Source organism: Bactrocera oleae, chromosome 4, assembly GCF_042242935.1.
Source record: "Bactrocera oleae isolate idBacOlea1 chromosome 4, idBacOlea1, whole genome shotgun sequence".
Taxonomy (NCBI): domain Eukaryota; kingdom Metazoa; phylum Arthropoda; class Insecta; order Diptera; family Tephritidae; genus Bactrocera; species Bactrocera oleae.
Window position 1 is genome coordinate 51,451,530 of NC_091538.1, and position 20,333 is coordinate 51,471,862.

The 20,333-nt window shown below is 34.1% G+C and overlaps 2 protein-coding genes across 5 annotated transcripts in view; one reads left to right on the forward strand and one right to left on the reverse strand.

Annotated features, from left to right (window-relative positions):
* Nucleotides 1-20,333, reverse strand: part of LOC106618895 (32 kDa beta-galactoside-binding lectin) — a 114,071-nt gene that overhangs the window by 54,777 nt on the left and 38,961 nt on the right. The window contains exons 6-7 of one of the 2 annotated variants that reach the window (XM_036377434.2): nucleotides 1,567-1,682; nucleotides 1,287-1,444 (exon numbers count right to left, since the gene is read on the reverse strand). In XM_036377434.2, the coding sequence (XP_036233327.2) occupies nucleotides 1,394-1,444; nucleotides 1,567-1,682 (167 nt within the window). In that variant the 3' untranslated portion in view covers nucleotides 1,287-1,393. Of the gene's footprint in view, nucleotides 1-1,286; nucleotides 1,445-1,566; nucleotides 1,683-20,333 lie in introns of those variants that run through there. The other variant, XM_070109337.1, reaches the window with a different exon arrangement.
* HLH54F lies at nucleotides 3,182-20,031 on the forward strand. Of its 3 annotated transcripts, none has more exons than XM_014236813.3 (3): nucleotides 3,182-3,510; nucleotides 4,719-4,999; nucleotides 19,415-20,031. In XM_014236813.3, the coding sequence occupies exons 1-3, from the start codon at nucleotides 3,435-3,437 to the stop codon at nucleotides 19,787-19,789; spliced, it is 732 nt and encodes a 243-aa protein (XP_014092288.1). In that variant the 5' UTR covers nucleotides 3,182-3,434; the 3' UTR covers nucleotides 19,790-20,031. The 3 variants fall into 3 exon arrangements, 2 of the variants coding, with proteins under 2 accessions (XP_014092288.1, XP_069965451.1); XM_070109350.1 differs by lacking the exon at nucleotides 3,182-3,510 and adding an exon at nucleotides 3,965-4,169; XR_011396304.1 differs by lacking the exons at nucleotides 3,182-3,510; nucleotides 4,719-4,999 and adding an exon at nucleotides 8,270-8,409 and having other exon boundaries at nucleotides 19,415-19,574.

The window sequence follows — 20,333 nt, forward strand, 5'->3', positions numbered from 1 at the left end:
ATATCGCGACATGTGAAATTAGCTATGGGATCTGTCACTTCGATGATATACGATATGATACCATAAATAAAATCTATTTACTCGCTTTAAGGCGAGTAGTCGATATTGAAAAACAAATACATATTGAAGGCTGTAGCAGAAAACATTGGCTGCGGTACATGTTATTAGGTCGGCAGTACTGAGGACAAAGTTAATAGCGAGTCAGAAAAAAAGTTTGTGAGTATCACAATAGCTTTAAAAGATTCTGTAGAAAAGATATTAATTGCCGAAACTCGACACATAGAATATTCCCCCTAAACTAGGTCCAACATTTGACCGATATAGTATACGATTTTACTTTTATAAATTAACATTAGAATGCGATGAATTGCTTTCTTTGAAAAAAATTAGCGCTAAATGTGACATTTTGATTTACAAAAGATAGTATATTGATTTTAAAAATTAATGGGGTTTAAAGTGGAAAGACAGAAACTTTTAAACCTAAGTAGATAAATTGAAAATTTGGAATAAAACTTACTCATAGCAAACTTTCAAGTTTCGGAGAAATAAAATTGCGGGTTTTTGCTGTCTTTTTAAATTAATATTGCAAATAATTGAATGAAAATTTCATAAATATAGCTTTCAAACTACAGGGAGTTACAAGTATAAGTAGTTTCGAAACTATGGTTTCAGTATACTTTGCATAAAAATAGCTCACACTCAAAAATAGAAACACTCGCACTAAAGAGTACTCTCTGCGAGCTGATTAAGATTCATACAAGTATAAGATTGATAATAAGAATATGTTGTTATTTTGTTTTTGTTACTTCTCTTCAATTTTTTTTATAAATATATTACAAAATTTTAGTAAATTTCACAATATTTAAGTATAATTGGTTTTTTTGCTTTCCGACTTTGTTCTTCGAAAACATGGTATACTCATATATTTAAAATACTTTAAACCTCAGTTAAATTTATTATTATCGATCATACGTGGTATGATCAAAAAATAACAGGAGTTTTCGTTTTTTGAAAAAAATATTTATTATAATTATATACAAATTATTTGTTTACATTGATGTTGTCAACGCCTTCAAAATAATCTCCATTCGATATTATACACTTATGCCACACTTAAAAAAAATTGAAAATGTGACTCTTCAAATCAGCGAAATTTTAATTTCAAAATTTCAGTTATTTTTTGAACACTCCTCGTATGTTTATAAGGGAGTATTAAATATATTCAATATTAATCAAATTAAAACATTAGGTGTAAACTGAGCCAGTTTTTAACACTTCAAGCACACGACGAATCACTAAAATCAAGGGTTAATTTACGGTTTTTTATTTAACATTGTATCAGCTATTAATTAATAAAGGTGATTAAATTCACTGAGACACTAGTTGCCATATTTTAAAGGTTAGTGATGCATTTTAAGTCACTTGTTTCGAACAGGCTGAATTTCTATTTAGAAAACATGGTAAAAAGTATATTTAAGTATGTTAACAAGTGCTAGTAATTAATATAGATTGATTAAACTTTAGTTTACAAAATAGAAATTTTAATTTGTAAAGATTAGTACTTACCTGATAAGATTTATTGCTTGCGTGATTAATTTCTATGTATATATATAATATATGACTTGCAGAACGTATTATTAATAGATTATCCACTAAAGTATTGATAGTTTGCATTTCTGGAGCTGAAATTTAAAATAATTGTGTAATTATATTTGTAATGCAAGTATTTATGTAGAAAAAATATAAACTCAAACTTTTGAAGATGTACTAGTTTTGGCTAATGCTTAGCATTTAGTTTGAGACATCAAAATCAGAGATAAGAATAAATTAAATGCTATAGAAATAGAATTATTTTTAATATACACATAAAGGTCATACTATATACATGTAGAAATTTAAAGACAATAAATTCTACTATAAAGAATGTGAAGCAGTTTTTCCTCTTTTAAAGAACAATTATTATGAAGGGCGATCGCCATGGTTAAGTTCGTGGTTACCACTCGCTTTATAGTCGGTTTTGTTCCCGGCCGTGTCAAAAAGTTTATAACAAATTAAGCTATTTCTCGTACATCGTTAGTAAGCATGAGTGCCTAACCGAGATTACTGGCTAAACTATTTAAACACACTGGAAATAATTTTCGAAAGAGCGTAAACCCTAATCTAGAGGGTGGTTGGGCAATTAGAACTGGCCAACTCTACTATAACACAAATAAAGCTACCTCTGGAGCTTGTAACAACAATTAAAATTTATCGTCGATGGATTGAATAGAAATTATCCATTTTGCTTCAGATACGGAAAATATTCAATAGACTATCAAATATAGGATATAATTCGATGTACTTGTCCGGCACAAAATGGTGCTGCCTTCGGTGTCGCACTCACCAAATCAGTAAGAATGGAAAATTGCGCCAGAAGAAACATGTTGGGGAAACTGAGAAAATAGCCCTAGTAATTGAAAAGCTGCGACAACATATAAAAAAGATAGAGAAGGATGGGACAATGACGATATATCATGATATGGCTAGAGTGATTTGGAGAAAAATTTTGCGAAAGCCGTAAGGATCTTTACGATTTAAAAATGGTAAATATCGCTTAAGATAGATCGATAAAGGATTACGTTTTTAAAGAAACGTCGTTTGAATGGATAAATATTATCCGTTTTGCCCACCATCACAAGGTTAAATCTGTGGATCAATGATAAAATACAAACGTATGAAAAACTTTGGAAAGTTTTGAAAAGTAAGAGTCTTTTTTGACTATTATATACATATGTATGTACATATGAATGCATCTACAAATCTATCACTTCAGTTTAACAACTCAAACATTTCATGTAAACAATGCTTGGTATTAAAACAAGGCTGGATCGCATCTTTAGCAATTCGTTCAGCTACTTTTCACATGGACGCCTTTCGATTCGTTTATTTATTTACATGATCGCCCATATGTTTTCATTTAAATACTTATTCGTATGCGTAGAGTCGCCTTCTATTTGTCTATTCCCCAGCTAGATTCCTACCAATGAGATTGTCTTAAGATCTACTAGCTAAAGAACCGCTAGTATGTATGTATGTATATCGATCATATGCTCCACCCACAATGCTCTAAAAATAGTCCTTTGGTCGATTCAATGGTACTCGGGCGCATAGATGAGCGTAAATACTAAGATGTTCTAAGATATTATACCAGAAACGCATGGTATATGGTTTGTTACGGTCGGTTGCCGCGCATAAAAAATTATTCGGCATCGTTATTTTGGTGTACTCGTACTGTGATTATTGAAAAACTGTGATAGAATTTGAAAACCTGACATAAATTTAAACTAACAGTGAAAGTGCACTCAAGTGAAATTTAAAGAATTATATAAATTTATACTAGGAAAGTTAAAACATATAGGGAATATAAAAACATAACCTAAAAGAAAATAATAATAATGCCACGAAGAAAACGAGCTTCCAGTCCATTTGATGCATTCGATGACGATTTTGATGAGGACGCCAGTTCTCAAAGTATGTGTTAAGTGAAAACCATGTTATAAATTATGGAATATGAAAGTGTTTAAAAATAGCTTCTCATAAAACTCTTAGACAGTCTATACATAATCCAACTTATAATGATCATCAACTACAAACATTGATATGGTCTTGAGGAGTTTCAAGTTATAATTGTTCGGTGAATTTTTATATTCGCCTATCAACCGCTATTGACCACGGTTCATAGAAACTGCAAGAGTTAATTACTTGAAAATATTTTTAGTTTGAACTTTTTAGCCCACTCTTTGCGATTCCCTATTCCGGCGCTAGTCGGACTTATTGAACCGAAACGTAACTTAATTTGTATTTGCCAAGTAATGTTGTCACGACAGCATTTCTGAAAACTAGTTGGAGAATATTATATATACTACAGCATTATGTTTCAAAAGCATAGCAGATAAACGTGTGTTCTCACAAATGGGCTCTACTTAAAGTATCGCTGAAAGATCAGTCTAACTTTTATAAAGCGCAGTTGAGACTCATCGAAATAATACGGTTTTGACAATATGCTGAAGGTAAAAGGTTCCAAATGCATATCAAAATTCAGAACGCCGTGAATTGCTTTTAATGTGTGTGTCGGATCATATTATCGATTGCGATGGTTAATTTGAGTTCACGATTCCTTGTCACTCCAGGTAACTGAACCAATTTCAAGCTCGTCTTTAAACTTTAAATTATAACAAACTACTTAAAAAAAAAAATGGAAACTTCGCGGCAATTTTTCCAAAATTTACCAACATTAGCCAATATCATACTCTAGCGCCCATATACCCACCGAATACAAGAGTATCTGACTTTGCTATTGACTTCATAAAGAAATTCTCGAGATACAATAAAAGTCTTAAATAAACGACTAATGTGTCATACTTGAGAAGATGAATTGAAGATGAACTGCTTTCAGAAAAGTATAATTTAGGTAACTGCCGAGCCCTAATGTTAATGTAAAAAGTCTCGCATATACTAAAAAGATTGACCACAATCGTACGAACTAAACTAGTACCACCTAGATTTACCAATTATATTTTAGTTAGAAAATGATTTTTAAGTTGTTCAGAGAATGAGACTTTCTTCATATCTTCCTAGATATTGCATACTGACACTAAATTATTTTTCAAGACAATTGTATTTTTGATAAGGAAAACAACGAAAATTGCACAAATAAAAATTGTTTGTACTTCCTTTAGGTTCCAAAAATGGCAATCCACCAATACAACGTAACGCTGCCAATGCAAGAGAGCGGGCACGCATGCGTGTTCTCTCCAGCGCTTTTGGGCGACTCAAAACGAAGCTACCAAACATTCCGCCGGATACGAAATTATCCAAATTGGACACACTGCGTTTAGCGACGATGTATATTAAACAGTTAAAAGTGCTTGTAGAAGGTGGCGCAGCGACGGCAGAGAGTCCAGAGGCATTTCAAGAGTCAGCGGGGATTTTCAATATGCAGGGCGTGCCACAGAGTATGGTAAGTACATATTTTCATAATCATGATCATTTATGTATATATTTTATAGGAACTCCGACGTTTCCTTCTGGGTGTTACAAACTTCGTGGCAAACTAAATCTATCCTGTTGAGGGTATAATAATCTCTAGTTGCCGCTGGTTTTTTCATGTCAGAGATACACTAAGAAAGATGTTCCACTTCTTAAATCCAACTCAACTCACAGAATTTGACAAAAACAAAAGGCAAGTCTAATCTTGAGTGTCTTTTTCCTAACTGCCTAAATCCGTTGGGAATGTCAATGAATCTGCAATATATAATCTTATGGCATTAAGATTGATGTCCGTGAAAGTTTCTTTCTAGCGACAATTCGGTCTGTATAGCCGTTATGAGCCCAATTTTAGATCGGGTATTCCCTAAAACTATTAGAGAATATTTATTTTATAACAATATAGCTGAACACCTCCAACGGGAGGATTCTTCAGAACACATTGCATTCCTTAATTATTCTTATTTGATAGTTAGTTATTTCAAGGTTTATATTCCAGGGGACAACTAAACTTTGAAAAAAAAAGTTTTTTTTATTTAGAAATAACTTCTTGTTGATTGGAAAAGAAATAGTGCGCATCTCTAACTGGTAAACAGCCTTGAATGCCAGAGTCAAATTTATGTAAAATAAATAGTAATGAATTTATATAATAGATTTATTGATAATTTTCTGTATACATAAGTATAAAACAGAGCTCTTTAAACTATTAGGGTTATTCACACCAACTTTGTTAATTCGTTAGTGGTTATTCGGTAGTTTTTTACATGAATCTTGTTTTTGTAAAATTAACAGATTATCGTTGTACCGAGTAACGAAGTACCAGTGTGACAAGCTTCATAATTTTTTTGTTACTTGGTAACAACAAATTAGCTGTTTGTTTTGCGTCGTAGCTTAAAAGGTTCATTTCATTCATACAATTGCTGCTCGCTACAAATAAATTTAAGTCAAATTTTGCATGAATAATAATTTAATAAAATTGAGTCAATTATTTTGGAAAAATTTAGCACACTACTGCGATAGAGCAACTAACGAATTACCAGATAAACATGTTCGGTCTGAATACCCCTATAAATTTTTCAAATACCTATCATGTTAAGCTGGCGTAAGTTTGTGATTTTTTTACAAATGAAAGCATATCATCCAAAAAACCACCACAAATGAATGTGGACTATTCAATAATTAGCCAATTTGGGTTATAAACAAAAATCAATATTATTATTCAACATAGTTGTCATCTAGGCCGATACACCGACATTCCAATGTTTGATATTCTTCAAAATAAATCTCTATCTCGGCGATTACTTTTTATTGCTATTTCCGCATTTGTTTGAAGCCTAGGGACGAGAAAAGGCCGCCAAATCTAGATAATGTGGTGAAAGCCAAAGTTTAAAGACCGGACTTATATCTTCTGCTATCATTTTCAAGTTCAACGTTTTATGACATGCCGCATGGACTTGATTCAACATGCCAATATCGGTATTGAGTATTCGCTGTGAATAGGTTTTCTATTTTCGAAATATTCGATGAAAATTATTGGAAAAATTATCATCTTTCGTACCCAATCCACTCGATTGTATGTCAATTCAGCTACAAAGAGAAATGATGGAGCCATGTTTCAAGTTTATTACGATTTAATAGCCCGATCAGAATCAATAATTCGATATTGTTTTATTCTATGTGCTTCTCCCTTTGCGTACAAAAGTATTCACGACCAGTATGGCCAACACACTCCTTTTATATCTTTAAAGTGCCAGTTATCTCAATCAAACCTAATTTTACGGATATCCACAATAATTTTATGTTTTTATACCCTGAACAGGGTATATTAAGTTTGTTACGAAGTTTGTAACACCCAGAAGGAAACGTCGTAGACCCTATAAAATATATATATAAATAATCAGCATGACGAGCTGAGTTGATTTAGCCATGTCCGTCTGTCTGTCCGTCCGTCCGTCTGTCCGTCTGTATATACGCGAACTAGTCCCTCAGTTTTTAAGCTAGCAATCTAAAATTTTGCACCTGTCTTTTTCTCATTTAGAAGCTGCTAAGTCGGAACGGCCGATATCGGATCACTATAGCATATAGTTGCCATATTAACTGAACCACCGGAGTAAAGTGCTTGCATGGAAAACTTTTTTATTTGACGAGGTATATTTACGACATTACACCGAAATCAAGTTCTTGTAAGGAGCCTTTGTATTTGTGAAAGGTATTATAGTTTCGGTGCAGCCGAAGTTAAAGTTTTTTCTTGTTTTTTTAAGATTATTTCGTCTTAAACATTCTTGCACATAGCTCAGACAACAATGAGCAAGCCACTTTTAGGTGTCATCAGCATTTTTCACTTCAAAAATAATTCCTTTTTATCTATATGATTTTTTAGCTTGCCTGTGGTAATATAATTTTTATAAAATGCCTTAAATACAAATATAAAATACAATAGCTACAGGTAATTATTGACTTATTCCCCTTGAGAAATTCTCTATAAAAATCAAGTGAACAAAACTTTACGACTTTTCGCTCTCTCAAGAGAGTTAAAATTACTCAATTTTTACCATGTTATTGTTAACAATTATCTATAATTAGTTATATAAAAATGTTGTTATTTTATTATCTAATTAGCTGTCATTTTGCCGGTTAATTGCGACTCAAAGAAACTCATACATACTTACGTGTAAAGAACGATTTCTGCCTATTACAATACATTGCGCTGCTCAACACTTTTTCCACGCGCAATTTACAACAGTTGAGTTACTTATATCTTCTTAATTTGCCACATAATAAACATCTGAGAAGATAAATATACCTACGAATCACAACACCCACTCCAAAAATCAAACACATATCAAAACTATATACATACATACTTAGTAACCTAGTCTGTTTTTTTTCGAGAGCCTACCGAAAATTATGTCGCAATGGCCTTTTGAATATTTTTCTTTGAAATTTTGCACAAAACCTTTTTTATATGTATATATCTTTGGCATAATAAAAAGTTTGAATAAAATATTTAATTTTTTATAAATAAAAAGAATTATTATTAGTAATATGCAGTTAACCCCTTAAATAAAAATATAAAATAGCTACAGGTAATCATTATTGACGTATCCCCCTTGAAAAATTCTCTATAAAAATCATGTCAACAAAAATTTACAAAAAACTACCTCACTCTGTCAAGATAGTGAATATTACTCAATTTTTACAACTATCTAAACGAGTAATTATATAAAAATGTTGTTATATTACTATCTAATTAGCTGTCACTTTACTGGTTAATTGCGACTCAAAAAATCTCACACATACGTGCTATAATCTGTAAAGAACAATTATTGCTTATTGCAATGCATTGCCACTGCTCAACACATCTTCCACGCACAATTTACAACAGTTGAGTTATATCTTCTTAATTTGCCACATAATAAACATTTGAGACGATAAGTATACAAACCACAACACAACGCCTCCAAAAAAAAATCAAACACGAATTATCATCGCAAAGTAACCTAGTCTGTATGTATTATATGTGGGTATGTAAGTGTATACTTGAAGTCGTATTTTAGTGATGTCAGTGCCGCTTCTGCTCCAGAAACACTCGTCGGTATTTAAGTACGTACTCCATATGGCCGCAGGTGCATTTTGTCAATTGATGGCGCGAGCGTCGATGTCAAATTTGGCTGACACATTAGCAGCCGAAAAGGCATTCGTATTTCTACAATGGGACAAATGCACAAAAGAGTACATACATACATATATGTATAAATAAATACAAACGCACATGGAAGTGTACGGCGATAATGTTTGTGGGGTATATGTTTGTGCATTTGTATGGAGTGCACTAGTACGCTATTAAAGCAATTATACCAAAATAGTTTTTTTAAATGTCCGGATTAAAGTCTAAAAGTATTACTTATAAAATCAATATGTTTTAAAAGTACATAGAATATATGGACTGGGCTGTGATTTTTAGAAAGTAAGCGGTTTATACAATTTTTCACTTACTATACAAAATATGTTCCGACCTTCAATATTGCCTGGAAATGTTCGATCGATATTGGGAAAAGACTCAATTAAGTTAGTTTTTTTCGGGTGGGAATCTGAACTCACGCCCTCGAACGGTTGTTATCCAACTAGCTAGCTGACAGCTTGTTATTTGGTCTCAAACTTATAAGCATATATTTCAAGTCCAACGTCGTTAAGAATTCCTTAAGCGATCCCATCTAATTTTTTTGAGCATTTCTCAGCCACACATAGCTTTTTGTTATCTGGTGTTAAATATATTGAGTCGAATATTAACTCTGATAAATTCATGTAAAACAGATTTCATTTGATTTCTCTCAATTTGCAAATATTCTCCTTTTAACTCGATACGCTTAACTCAGCATTCTTCTACTTCTTTAAGCCATCTGAAAAATACGTTTTCTGGATATCTGCAAAATAGGAAGTGGCGGGGATAAACCCTCAATCGACTAAAATTTCCTCCCGGAAAGTGATTTTTTCGGGAGCAAATTCGTAGCGTTGTCCTGACGGAGGAGCACTTTTTCTTTGACACATGAGGTCGTTTTTACTTTATTTTAGCATAGTAGAATCTTGTAAATACCAGTAAACACTGCTGTGAAGTGACGGGCCCTTGTCGTGCCGAAAGCTGGACTCAAAATTTTATACAATTTATGCCCCAAGTGGTATTTGAGATGCCTACCTCCTCCGTTATCTTGTACGGGTTCGGGGCGCCTAAGTGTGGGGCACCAATGTACGACCGTGTTGAACGTTTAAAAATTTAGAATAGAATCATCGACAGATATCTTTTTCAATTATCCTAAAACCCGCAGACTCGCCCGCTTTGTCTCGCGGTCAAAACAAGTTTTGACAGTAGCCGTCTGGTCTACGTTTCATGAGTCTAAGTACTTATTGGACCACCCTCCTAAATTCCGAATAAATATATTTTTTGTTATTTAAACTGTAGTTAAAAAAATATCATATTATAATTACTAGCAGTAAAATGTATTTAGACATAACCTTCAAAAGACACGAATATACATTTTACAGCTGCCCGTCCATTGATTCATAAGATATTAGAGTATTTTGACTAAGTTTTGGTATTTTGAAAAAAATAAATGCTTCTGTATCCATCGCTTTAATCCGAATCTGAAAGTGCCCTCGATGGCAACTATATTGAATAATAACAAGTTAGGAAGGGCTAGGTTTGGATGTAGCCTAACATTTCATACTCTTGCAACTTGCGTTACGTGTTACATACAAGTATGTATATGGGAGATAGGAGTACTATTGATCTGATTTTATCTATCTTTGCCTTTACGACATATTATTAACAGAAAAAGATGATCTCAGAGGTAGGTAGGTAGAGTGACTGTCTAACGACGCACCTAGGCCTATAGGAGGCCCATTGTGATACAATCGGGACTAATGTTCCCTCACTCTATTGTCTCCTCTCTGAACCAACCTTTGCTTCTGATGAAGCTCATCAGTACAAATAGTTGTATATTAGCAACTTCCGATACGTCGTTAAGGAACCCTCGACCGATAGTTGAGATTCTTTTCCTGTATAGAGGTTAACATTCGCATAGAAAAAAGGTACACCTAGCCTGCTGGTATGTCTACCAATTAGCCAGTGATCTGTTAGTACTCCTCTCAGCGTTCTTATGTCATTTCTTTTGAATTTTAATAGTCGGCCAGTGCGACTCATGCTCAATTCCTGCCACGTTAGTCTGCTAGTTGAGCAAGTTATTGATTGTCTCCACCGAGACTCAGCTAGATTTAAAGCATGTGCGCTGATTAAGTGTTTGAAAGTTGCCAGAGGCATAAAAATTCCCTCTTATTCAGGGGTTAATTGTAAATTGGTACCAGTTCTGGCTAGTTCATCTGCTTCGCAGTTACCAGGGACATCACTATGCCCTGGAACCCACTGCAGGTTTATAGTGAAGTAGGATGTTAGATCCTCTAATAGATCAAGACATTGCCTCATTTACCATCACCAATATATAAAGAGTAAAGTCAGGCGGATGTTTTAAAATCCGGTATATTAGTTATATAGGGGTTAGGGTAAGACGCTCCCAACAGAAGCCAGGGCGGATGGCCCGCTGCCTCCTGCGGGGGTGGAAGAGAGTGGGAAAGTTCCCCTCTCGAAAATGGACGTCGACCCTGTCCTCTCGGACGCGGTGAGCACGGGGGGCGGATCGTCAAGTGATGGCGGATCCGTCTTCAGTCTCGAGCATCTGTTCGAGGAGACTGGCGTCGACGATATAGACGATGGTGCGGAACTCGCACTGCTGGAGAGGAGTTTGGAGGATGAAGATCCTCCAAATTAACCTCCAACACTCAAAGGCGGCCTCCGCCGATCTAGTGCTTCGTCTAGGAAGGGACGAAGCCGACGTTGTCCTTATCCAGGAACCGTGGCTGAGTAGCTATGGGATATCTGGACTAAGGACAAATAGCCATAAGCTCCTGGCGGCAAGCAGCACAGGTAGAACCAGAGCCTGCCTGTTGGTCAGAAATGAACTTAACGTTTTTCTTTTACCTAATTTCAGCAACGAGGACGTCGTCACCGCTAGGCTGGAGGACAGTGCTAGGGAAATCTGGCTTGTCTCAGCCTACATGCCGCACTATTTATGTAAAGTTTTACCCGGATACATTGATTTCTTCTTAATTTGTATACTGGAACGTGAAAGTATCAGATGGAATTTAAAATTGTGTTGGAATTAGGCGTGGTTTTTGGCGGATTTAGCCCATTTTCGCACTATAATGTAGAAAGGTCAGGGTAATATTAAAATTTAATGTCTCTGGCGCGTTTAGTTATTGACCTATCGCGCTTTTAGAAGATTTAACAAAACCGTTATATGGGGAGAGGACGGTGTTATAATCTGATTTAAATACACACAGGTGCCCCTTGCTTGTTTTGTGGGCGTGACAGTTGTCCCATTACGCCTATCTAAGAACGTGTTCTCACTTATTTTTCAAGGAACTTGTGTACCAAGTTTCAATAAGATATCTTAATTTTCCCTTAAGTTATCGCTTGCGCAGACGGACGGACGAACAGAGAGACAGTCACCCGGATTTCAACTAGTCTCGTCATTCTGTTCATGTATATATGTATAACTCCATATCTATTTCGATTATTTTTAGGTTATACAAACAATCGTTAGTTGAACAAAACTATTATACTCTGTAGCAACATGATGCAAGAGTGTAAAAACGAACTTTGTCAAACATTTTTCTTTAACACCTGTAGTGACAGCCTAAAAAAACGTCGACTTTTGGGAATTAAAAAAAAACTATCGATTGTTTTGAAACGCTTCAGGGCATATTTATAAATGTTTCAAGAATACACAGTGAAATTTTTTGAGTTACACAAGATCTCCGACGGCGCTAAAAACAATTTAAAAATAAAAAATTCTCGTTAAATTAGAAGACATTTTCCGTACAATGACCTAGGAGCGAAAAAATTAATTTTACCTAAATTTGATAATTTTGTTGAACAGATCAAAAAAACCGATGTGTTATTGCAAGTAGAATTATATATAGAACAGACAGATGATCACAGATGATTCATAATGATCGGTTTGTCTTCGAGTTATCACTGCAGCAAATTCGACAAATGTTGTTTAAAGAAAAACGCATTTAAAAATAAACTGGTGTAACCGACCTGAACTGAGCGGCTACCCTTTAAATGGCTGTAGCTCAAAAACTATTTTATGTGGCTATCGATTTGAAATTTTAGTATGTTATTTTAAAGGTATTAACCATCGAAATATGAAAAAAATCGATTTCTTTTAATTTCAAACAAGGTGTGCCCCTTTAAACGATACGAACTTTTCGAACGGTGATCGAAAGCAAAAGATTATGCCACTTTAATGAGAGTGAGAAGAGAAGTAGCGAATCAAAACATTAACATAATGTATAATACTCCCAAATTTTGATACAAATATACGAGTTTGTACTTATGTATGTATACACAAAATTATACAAAACAAATTTCGAATAATTTTTCGCTAGGCAAAACCAAATTTAAATCATGACTTTTGTCAAGATACCTGACACACATACTAAATATAATCCAATGTCAAATAGCAAATATTATATTGTATATACACATACAAACATATGTACATAATTGTGTACTATGTGTGTAAACCCGTAAATGCAAAAACAATTTTGAAAAGTCAACACGCAATTCTACATCAAATTTCCTGTAATTCGATATTTTTCACTTCCAACTATGAATATGACAGATCTTTAAGAATTGTGTCTATGCAATTTTGGTGCGAGTGTACTTAGATGCAAGCACACATTTTCACATGTCTATATACCGATTCTTCGCAGTTTAAAGAAAACACTTCAGAAAAGCCAGTGACAGTGATATTTTTAAAAACGTCTCCTCAAAATGACTGACAGATCAGTGCAAACTGTCACAATTTCAAGCACGGGAAATTGTGTGACAATATTGATTTACAGTTAAGGTAAAAATGGATCATGAAAAAACCATACTTACCATATAGTCGAAATTTTTGCTTTATTATATTTTGATTATGAAAATTTGTTTTTGATGCTTTGCTGAACTTTCACTTTCTATAAGGGTGCTTCAATAGTGGAGTCGCGACTGATAAGGACGAATTTTATTAAGATATTACAGGGTACAGGGTATAACTGGCGACTTTTGGGCGATTGCTTATTTCAGATGGTCCTAGTTTTCACAGTACAGGTTCAAATTAAAAGTTTTGTCGTAGGAGAGCAGCACATAATAGAAGATTCCCTGCCAATTTTACCAAACACACAGTAAACTACGGAAAACTTTCGTTGTGACTTACGTGAGTACCTGCCGTCGGCGGCCTTACCTCACGGTGCTCAAAAGCACAGCGTATCAATACAATGCGTTGATCAGCGCCCCAAACAATACGAGCTATTAGCAACTATTAATTGGTTAACAGCGGCCAGTGTGTATGGTCACACTGACCATCTTGGTAGGATTCGAGCCGACCTAAAACCTCTTCTTTTTTTGAACTGAATTTTCAGTTCTCCCAGCATTTAGGTTTAAACCACAACCACCACGAATCTTCACAAAGGGCCAAACCCAATGAGCAGATTGGACCGAAGTCCAAGGGCATTCTGCTCCCCGTGGTAGCAGAGTTGAGTTTCCGGTAAGACTCAACTCAATGACTGATGACATTTGTCGCTTGAACTTCAAATGTCTTTTTATTTGGAATCTCATTTAAAGTCTATAATACCAGTTCAAGCTGAGTATTATAACACTATTTCTGACATAACTATGCTGATATTTCTTTGCAAGGGTCAATAACAGTCATAGTGCATTTGGATTTTAGTCGCCTCTTACGACAGGCATGCCTTACCGCGGGCAAATTCTTACCCCTACCCGCAGGAAGAAGTAAACTCAGGACAGTAAATCATGACTTGGCCACTGTTTGCACCGGCAACCATGACCGTTTTCGCTTGACGTTGTCATAAGTGACCCGCCATTATCATCAACAGTAGTCCGCTTCAGAAATACCGTCATACTCGACCATTTCCGATTGATATTTTCGATAATATGCCTTTCAGATTGTGGTGAATCTTTGACATCGAAATTTGCGGTATAATTCACATTTTCAGGTACCCGACTTGCGATTTTGCCTTTATCGAAAAAAGCTCTAAAATATAGCATATCTTTTCTTTGCTGGTGTCCATCTTTGACGCATGTTCAAACAATACTGAGCCAAGCAATTACAAAAATATGTGAGAGGTTTGATTAGTACAAAATCGTATCTTACTAACGCCATATTGCGTATTCCAATCGCTCTTATACGACGCCAGCTACAGAATACTTAAGCCATCTTTTGGAAAAATAATGGATATAGTTTTACTAGACGTAATAAATTATTACCGTGACGAGCTGAGCTCCGTAAATTTTTTGCATTCGTGGTCATAATAATTATCCTCCTCCTTTATTGCCTGCTGTTCTATCTCTCTTTACCTAAACAACTTTTCATATTTAAAGAGGACGTTGATAACCGGATTGATTGTACTATTGGGCGAAATAACACCGTACTCTTCATGTAAAGACCGATAAGTAGGAAATGCAGGCTTAAATGCAGACCTCCTCATATATCATTAAGTATACCGTTGTGATCTGTTATCTGACTCTCTTTCTATTAATGGGGTGAGCATGTGTTTCCCCAATCATAACCCAAAAAATGACGATCAATGTATAAATATTTTAAATTATAAGACTTTAAAACATACGGTTTTAAGCAAATTTTTAATAGTTTGCTATAAAAGGCAAACCACTAAATATGGCGTTAACCACGAGTGCCACGCAATAGAGGTGTTATGTGCATTGTTTACTTCTATGTAAACTTTATTCAAAGAATCAAGCACATGCAGGCATGTGCAAAGAATTAAGACCAGCCTATAACAATCCAACCGGATCTCTAAAAAATCTTTTAGAGTGTCGAGTGTGATTTTCTCAACCCAAATTTAAACGCTATTTCAGAAATGTTTAACTAAATGTGGACGTATGACATTGCTTTCGACGGAATTTATGTTCAATTAGTTGGACCGTTAACGAATGCCCCTATGTTTCTCGATGAAAATAATGTTATCATACGAGTATTATAGTAACTAAATTGCAGATCTATTGTAATTGAAACATTTAAACATAATAATAATAGAAGATCAGGTTTTCGTACGCAAATCTTTTTTAGAATTATTCAAATACAATTTTCATAGAAAATTCCCTGAGATAAATACTTTGTAAACCTGTTTAGTATAATACCTTATTTTAAATATTTAAGAATGCAAAGTAAAAATTGTGAAGAAAAAAATGAAATATATTTTGACTTACATGCGATCTCCTACGACGCTGAAAAAAAAGATACCCCACTGCTGGTAATCTAAACAAAAAAATCTTAAGTAGAAAGCCAGCTGAATTAAAAAATAAAATTTTGTTGTTTTTGGCCAGATCAGATAAAAGAACTGGTAGGTCATTATATGGGATATAAAGCATGCTGAAAATTTTTTATCCGATCATTTGTGTCCGAGTATCATGCAATCGAGCGAATTCTGATAATTTGGTTATGGGATAAATGCGGTTAAGAAAAATTGGCAGACAATTTTTAGTTGACGAGATATCTACACGAAATTTGGAAACTGTACAATCTCCAAAGAAATTGTTAAGATCGGACCACTGTAGCATATTTCAGCTGCCATACAAACTGAACGCTCATTGCATGGACGCTCATTGCATGGAAAACTAGTTGACGAGATATCTTCACGAATTTTTACAGCTATACAATCTCCGAGGAAATTGTTTAGATCGGACTACTATAGCATATAGCTAACTGATCAAAACCCAGTTCGTGTATGAAATCTTTTGTATTTATGAAGAGTATTATAATTTCGGTTGCAGCGAAAGATTGTTTCTTACTTTCAAGATATAATCTCGAAATATGAAAAAAAAATTAATTGCATATTAGGTGTGCCTCTTAAAAACTGCTGACTACTTTACATAACAAAGTTTCTTCCTCTATAAGCTTGCAAAAACTTTTTTTTTTGTGATTTAACATTTAAACATAAGTGACAACCTTGGTCAAATATATGTATTCGTCTAAAATACAATTTATCGACTAAGCAGAGCAATCTAGATCTCCAGCATCGCAGCATTTCGCTTTTATCGACAATTTAATCCAAACTTTATAGGGGAATTGATATTTTAGGGCGTTCAAAGTCAATAAGTAAACATTTTTATTATTGGTCTTAATTTCGTACCCATAACTGTATAGGCACACGCAAATCATAGATCTACCATACATAACTAAGCATGGGAAACGTCAAATTTGTCTTGTTTATATGTTTCTATGTGTACTCGAATAAATCAACATTCACCGTCTGTTGTCAGCGATCATGGCACACACCAAACTGCTAAATGCCGCGATTTTTCCTTTGCTCCATTTTAGTTGTTGTTTTGAGAGGGAGGGCGCACCGAGACCGACCAATCGGTTGGTTTGTTGTTGCTGATAGCGGATTGTTTAGCTTTCTTTTGTCTTTGCTCGCTTTTACCCTAATGTTTGCGTAGTCAACAACCATTTGCTTGCACATTTCTTTCGAGACTGCAATCGTATGTGGCATTTGAAAAGACGTGTAAGTTTGTATATAGTATAATAAACATATGCATGTAATAAGCGCCCTTTTATAGCCAATCCTTTATTTTTATAGGTCTCTATGATTGTTTTGTTATTGTTATGTTTAAGTGATTGTTGACGCAATCACATTTGTGTAAATAAACAACCCGGAATACGAACAAGCACCACCCCGCAAACAGCTGTTCACAGTTCACACTTCACACTTTTCGCATTTTGCGGTGATCCACATTCATTAAACATTTCCACTTATTGAACAGTTACATACATATACGAAGCAACAAGCGTTTTCACGTATGTATATACATAAATGCATACATACAAGTACATATGTATATATAATATTAGCAGTATGATTTATTTGTATGTTTGATTTATCACCCTCACACTTGAATAAACGAGTTGGCGCCTTTCATGAAATTAAGATTTCAAGAAGTCAACAAGTGAAGAAGCGCTAAGTTCGGGTGCAACCGAAAATTTATACTCTCGAAATTTACGAAGATAAAAGTAGGAAATACTTTCAGGTTTTGCAAAACTTTATAATAAAGAAGAAAAAACGTTAACTTCGGTTGCACCGAAGCTATAATAGTTTACGTACAAGAATGCTATAGCGGTGCGATATGAACCTTACAATACTTTAGATATATACATAATAGATACATAATATGTAAGTATATACCAAATTTCGTGAAGATATCTTGCCAAATAAAAAAGATTTTCATTTCCATTTGTTTTGATCGGTCAGTTTGTATGGCAGCTATGTAAGTATATGCTATAGTGGTGAAATGAGCAGCTTTTGGGGAGCACAGAACGTGTGCAAAATTTCAGAACGATATCTCAAAAACTGAGCGACTACTTTGTGTATGGACAGACAGATAGACGGACGCTCTGGCTAAATCGACTAAGCTTGTCTCGCTAATTATTTATATACATACATACACATTTCCTAGTTTGGTCGTCAGCTTGTCTCGCTAATCATTCATATATATGTATACATATTTTATAGCGTCTCTTTCCTTCTGGGTGTGGAAAAGTTAATAATTTATATTAAAAATGTCGCGTCAGAATTCATTATTCATTCTACGACGAAACCGTGAGCTTATGTACATAGGTATATTAAAGGTCATAGACTCATTTAGTTTCATAACTACATATTTTTTGCTTCGTGTACATATACTAAAACCGACCTAATTAACTGAGATATACATACATATGTACGTGATATAAACCCAACTAAATGGTTACATATGTCTATGGTAACTGGGGTAATTTCAAACATTTTCGGCAGTAAATTATAGCATATCCAATATTACACGTAATATTAATTTTCTAACTTTTATTGTTATATATCACAGGTTGACCGCTATTTTTGGTAAAAAGTCAGCCATAGAAACTCCGGTCCACATATTCGTCATATGGAGCTTGATAAGTTATAATCAGATTTCGGCAATTCGAAGACGCGCGACTTCATATCTTCAGGGCACTATTTGTGCTAAGCTTTATTCCGATCATTGGTGTTTGATTTGTATACTGTAAAGTGAAAATTGTGTTGTTAAAAAGTAGGCGTGATTCAAGTCCGATTTCGCCTATTTTCACACTCTAGTATAAGAAGGTGACGGTGAAGGAAAAGTAGTTCCTGAGGTATAGGATTTCCGGAAACACTCCTTATCATTTTTATTAGTCTTTAAATTAATACATTAAAATGTCTAGGAAAAGAAAAAAATTAAAATTGTATCCGTATTAGGGTCATTAGCCACTTGAATATATGTACCTAAAGACTCCTAGCTATTTAACTGAGAAATGTTCACAAAAATATATAAGAAGTCTGTAAAAGCTTTAAGAGATATATCTATGTACTTTTGAGCTTCGATGTCAAAAAATTTTAAAATTAAGCAAGAATATAACAAAATTGTAAATTATGCTGCCAAAACTTTAACAAAGTCTGCCAGCAAGTATGCTCACATTATTGGAAATTCCTCCGGGTCACGTCTAGTTCTCAATATTAATTGAATGGGCCTTAATATTTATTTAATTTTGAAGAATTGAGCTTCAAACAAGCAGAAATTTACCAGTTTATGAATGTTCCCACTAAAATTCAGGTTACGTAACTGGAACGATACGGGATTTACATCCGGACAAGGATTATCAACTTGACAAAAGATTTGAATAGTATTATTTGAGAACATCTACGAGATTTTGAATTTTTGTTAATCACAATCAACAATACTTTAACTATGTCTTTCTTACAGACTTGGCCCTTCGGTTTCCATCACATGCAAAACAGCAACAGCAGTGGTCGACTACAAACACTCCAATACTCGCCCACCGAATGGAGTAATTCGCGCAACGCTTATTCCAAATATGGACGCATGAGTAGCATGAGTAACGGCAACTGTAGCAACAACAGCGCGAACTATCAGCAAGAAACGGCCAATATGCTGCACACACACCACTGGTACACGGCGGACGAGCCCATGGTGGAGGACATCAATGTAAACAACAACAATTGTGTCTTTTTCGAACAGCAACCAGAACATCATGTCAAACATAATCATGACATAACACAAGTGCATCATCAACTTTATCACACTAGCCACTCAAATGCCCAAAGTTCAATACGATAGTCACATACACATACATTGTATATGTATTTATATATATTAAATTTTTACAATTGTAGTTGTATACATATCTATATATCTAAGATTTTATGCACAAATGCATGCTTTGCAAATAAAATTAATTATTTAAATATATTCAAGGAAATAAGTATTAACACAAGTGTGTACGTAGAGCTAATAGCTTATTATAAAATAAAGATTAATTATATGGCCGTATTATAAATTGCTTCGACCGTTGTCACTTATTTATTATTGTTGTTGAGACTTTAATATTAATGCATTATTCTTGAATGATTTTTTTTGTAACGCTGACCACAAATTTGTTTTGCTACGAAAAGGATTCGAAAAATTAAATAAAAAATAAAATAAACACATAAAAATAAATCAATAAATAAATAAAAATAAATCAATAAACGTAAATGTATAAAAAAAACTTAAATCAATAAAAAATAAAATAAATAGATAAATAACAAAAAAATTATATAACTAAACAATAATAAATCAATAACTAAAACAAAAAAAAACATAGATAAATTAAAAAATTATA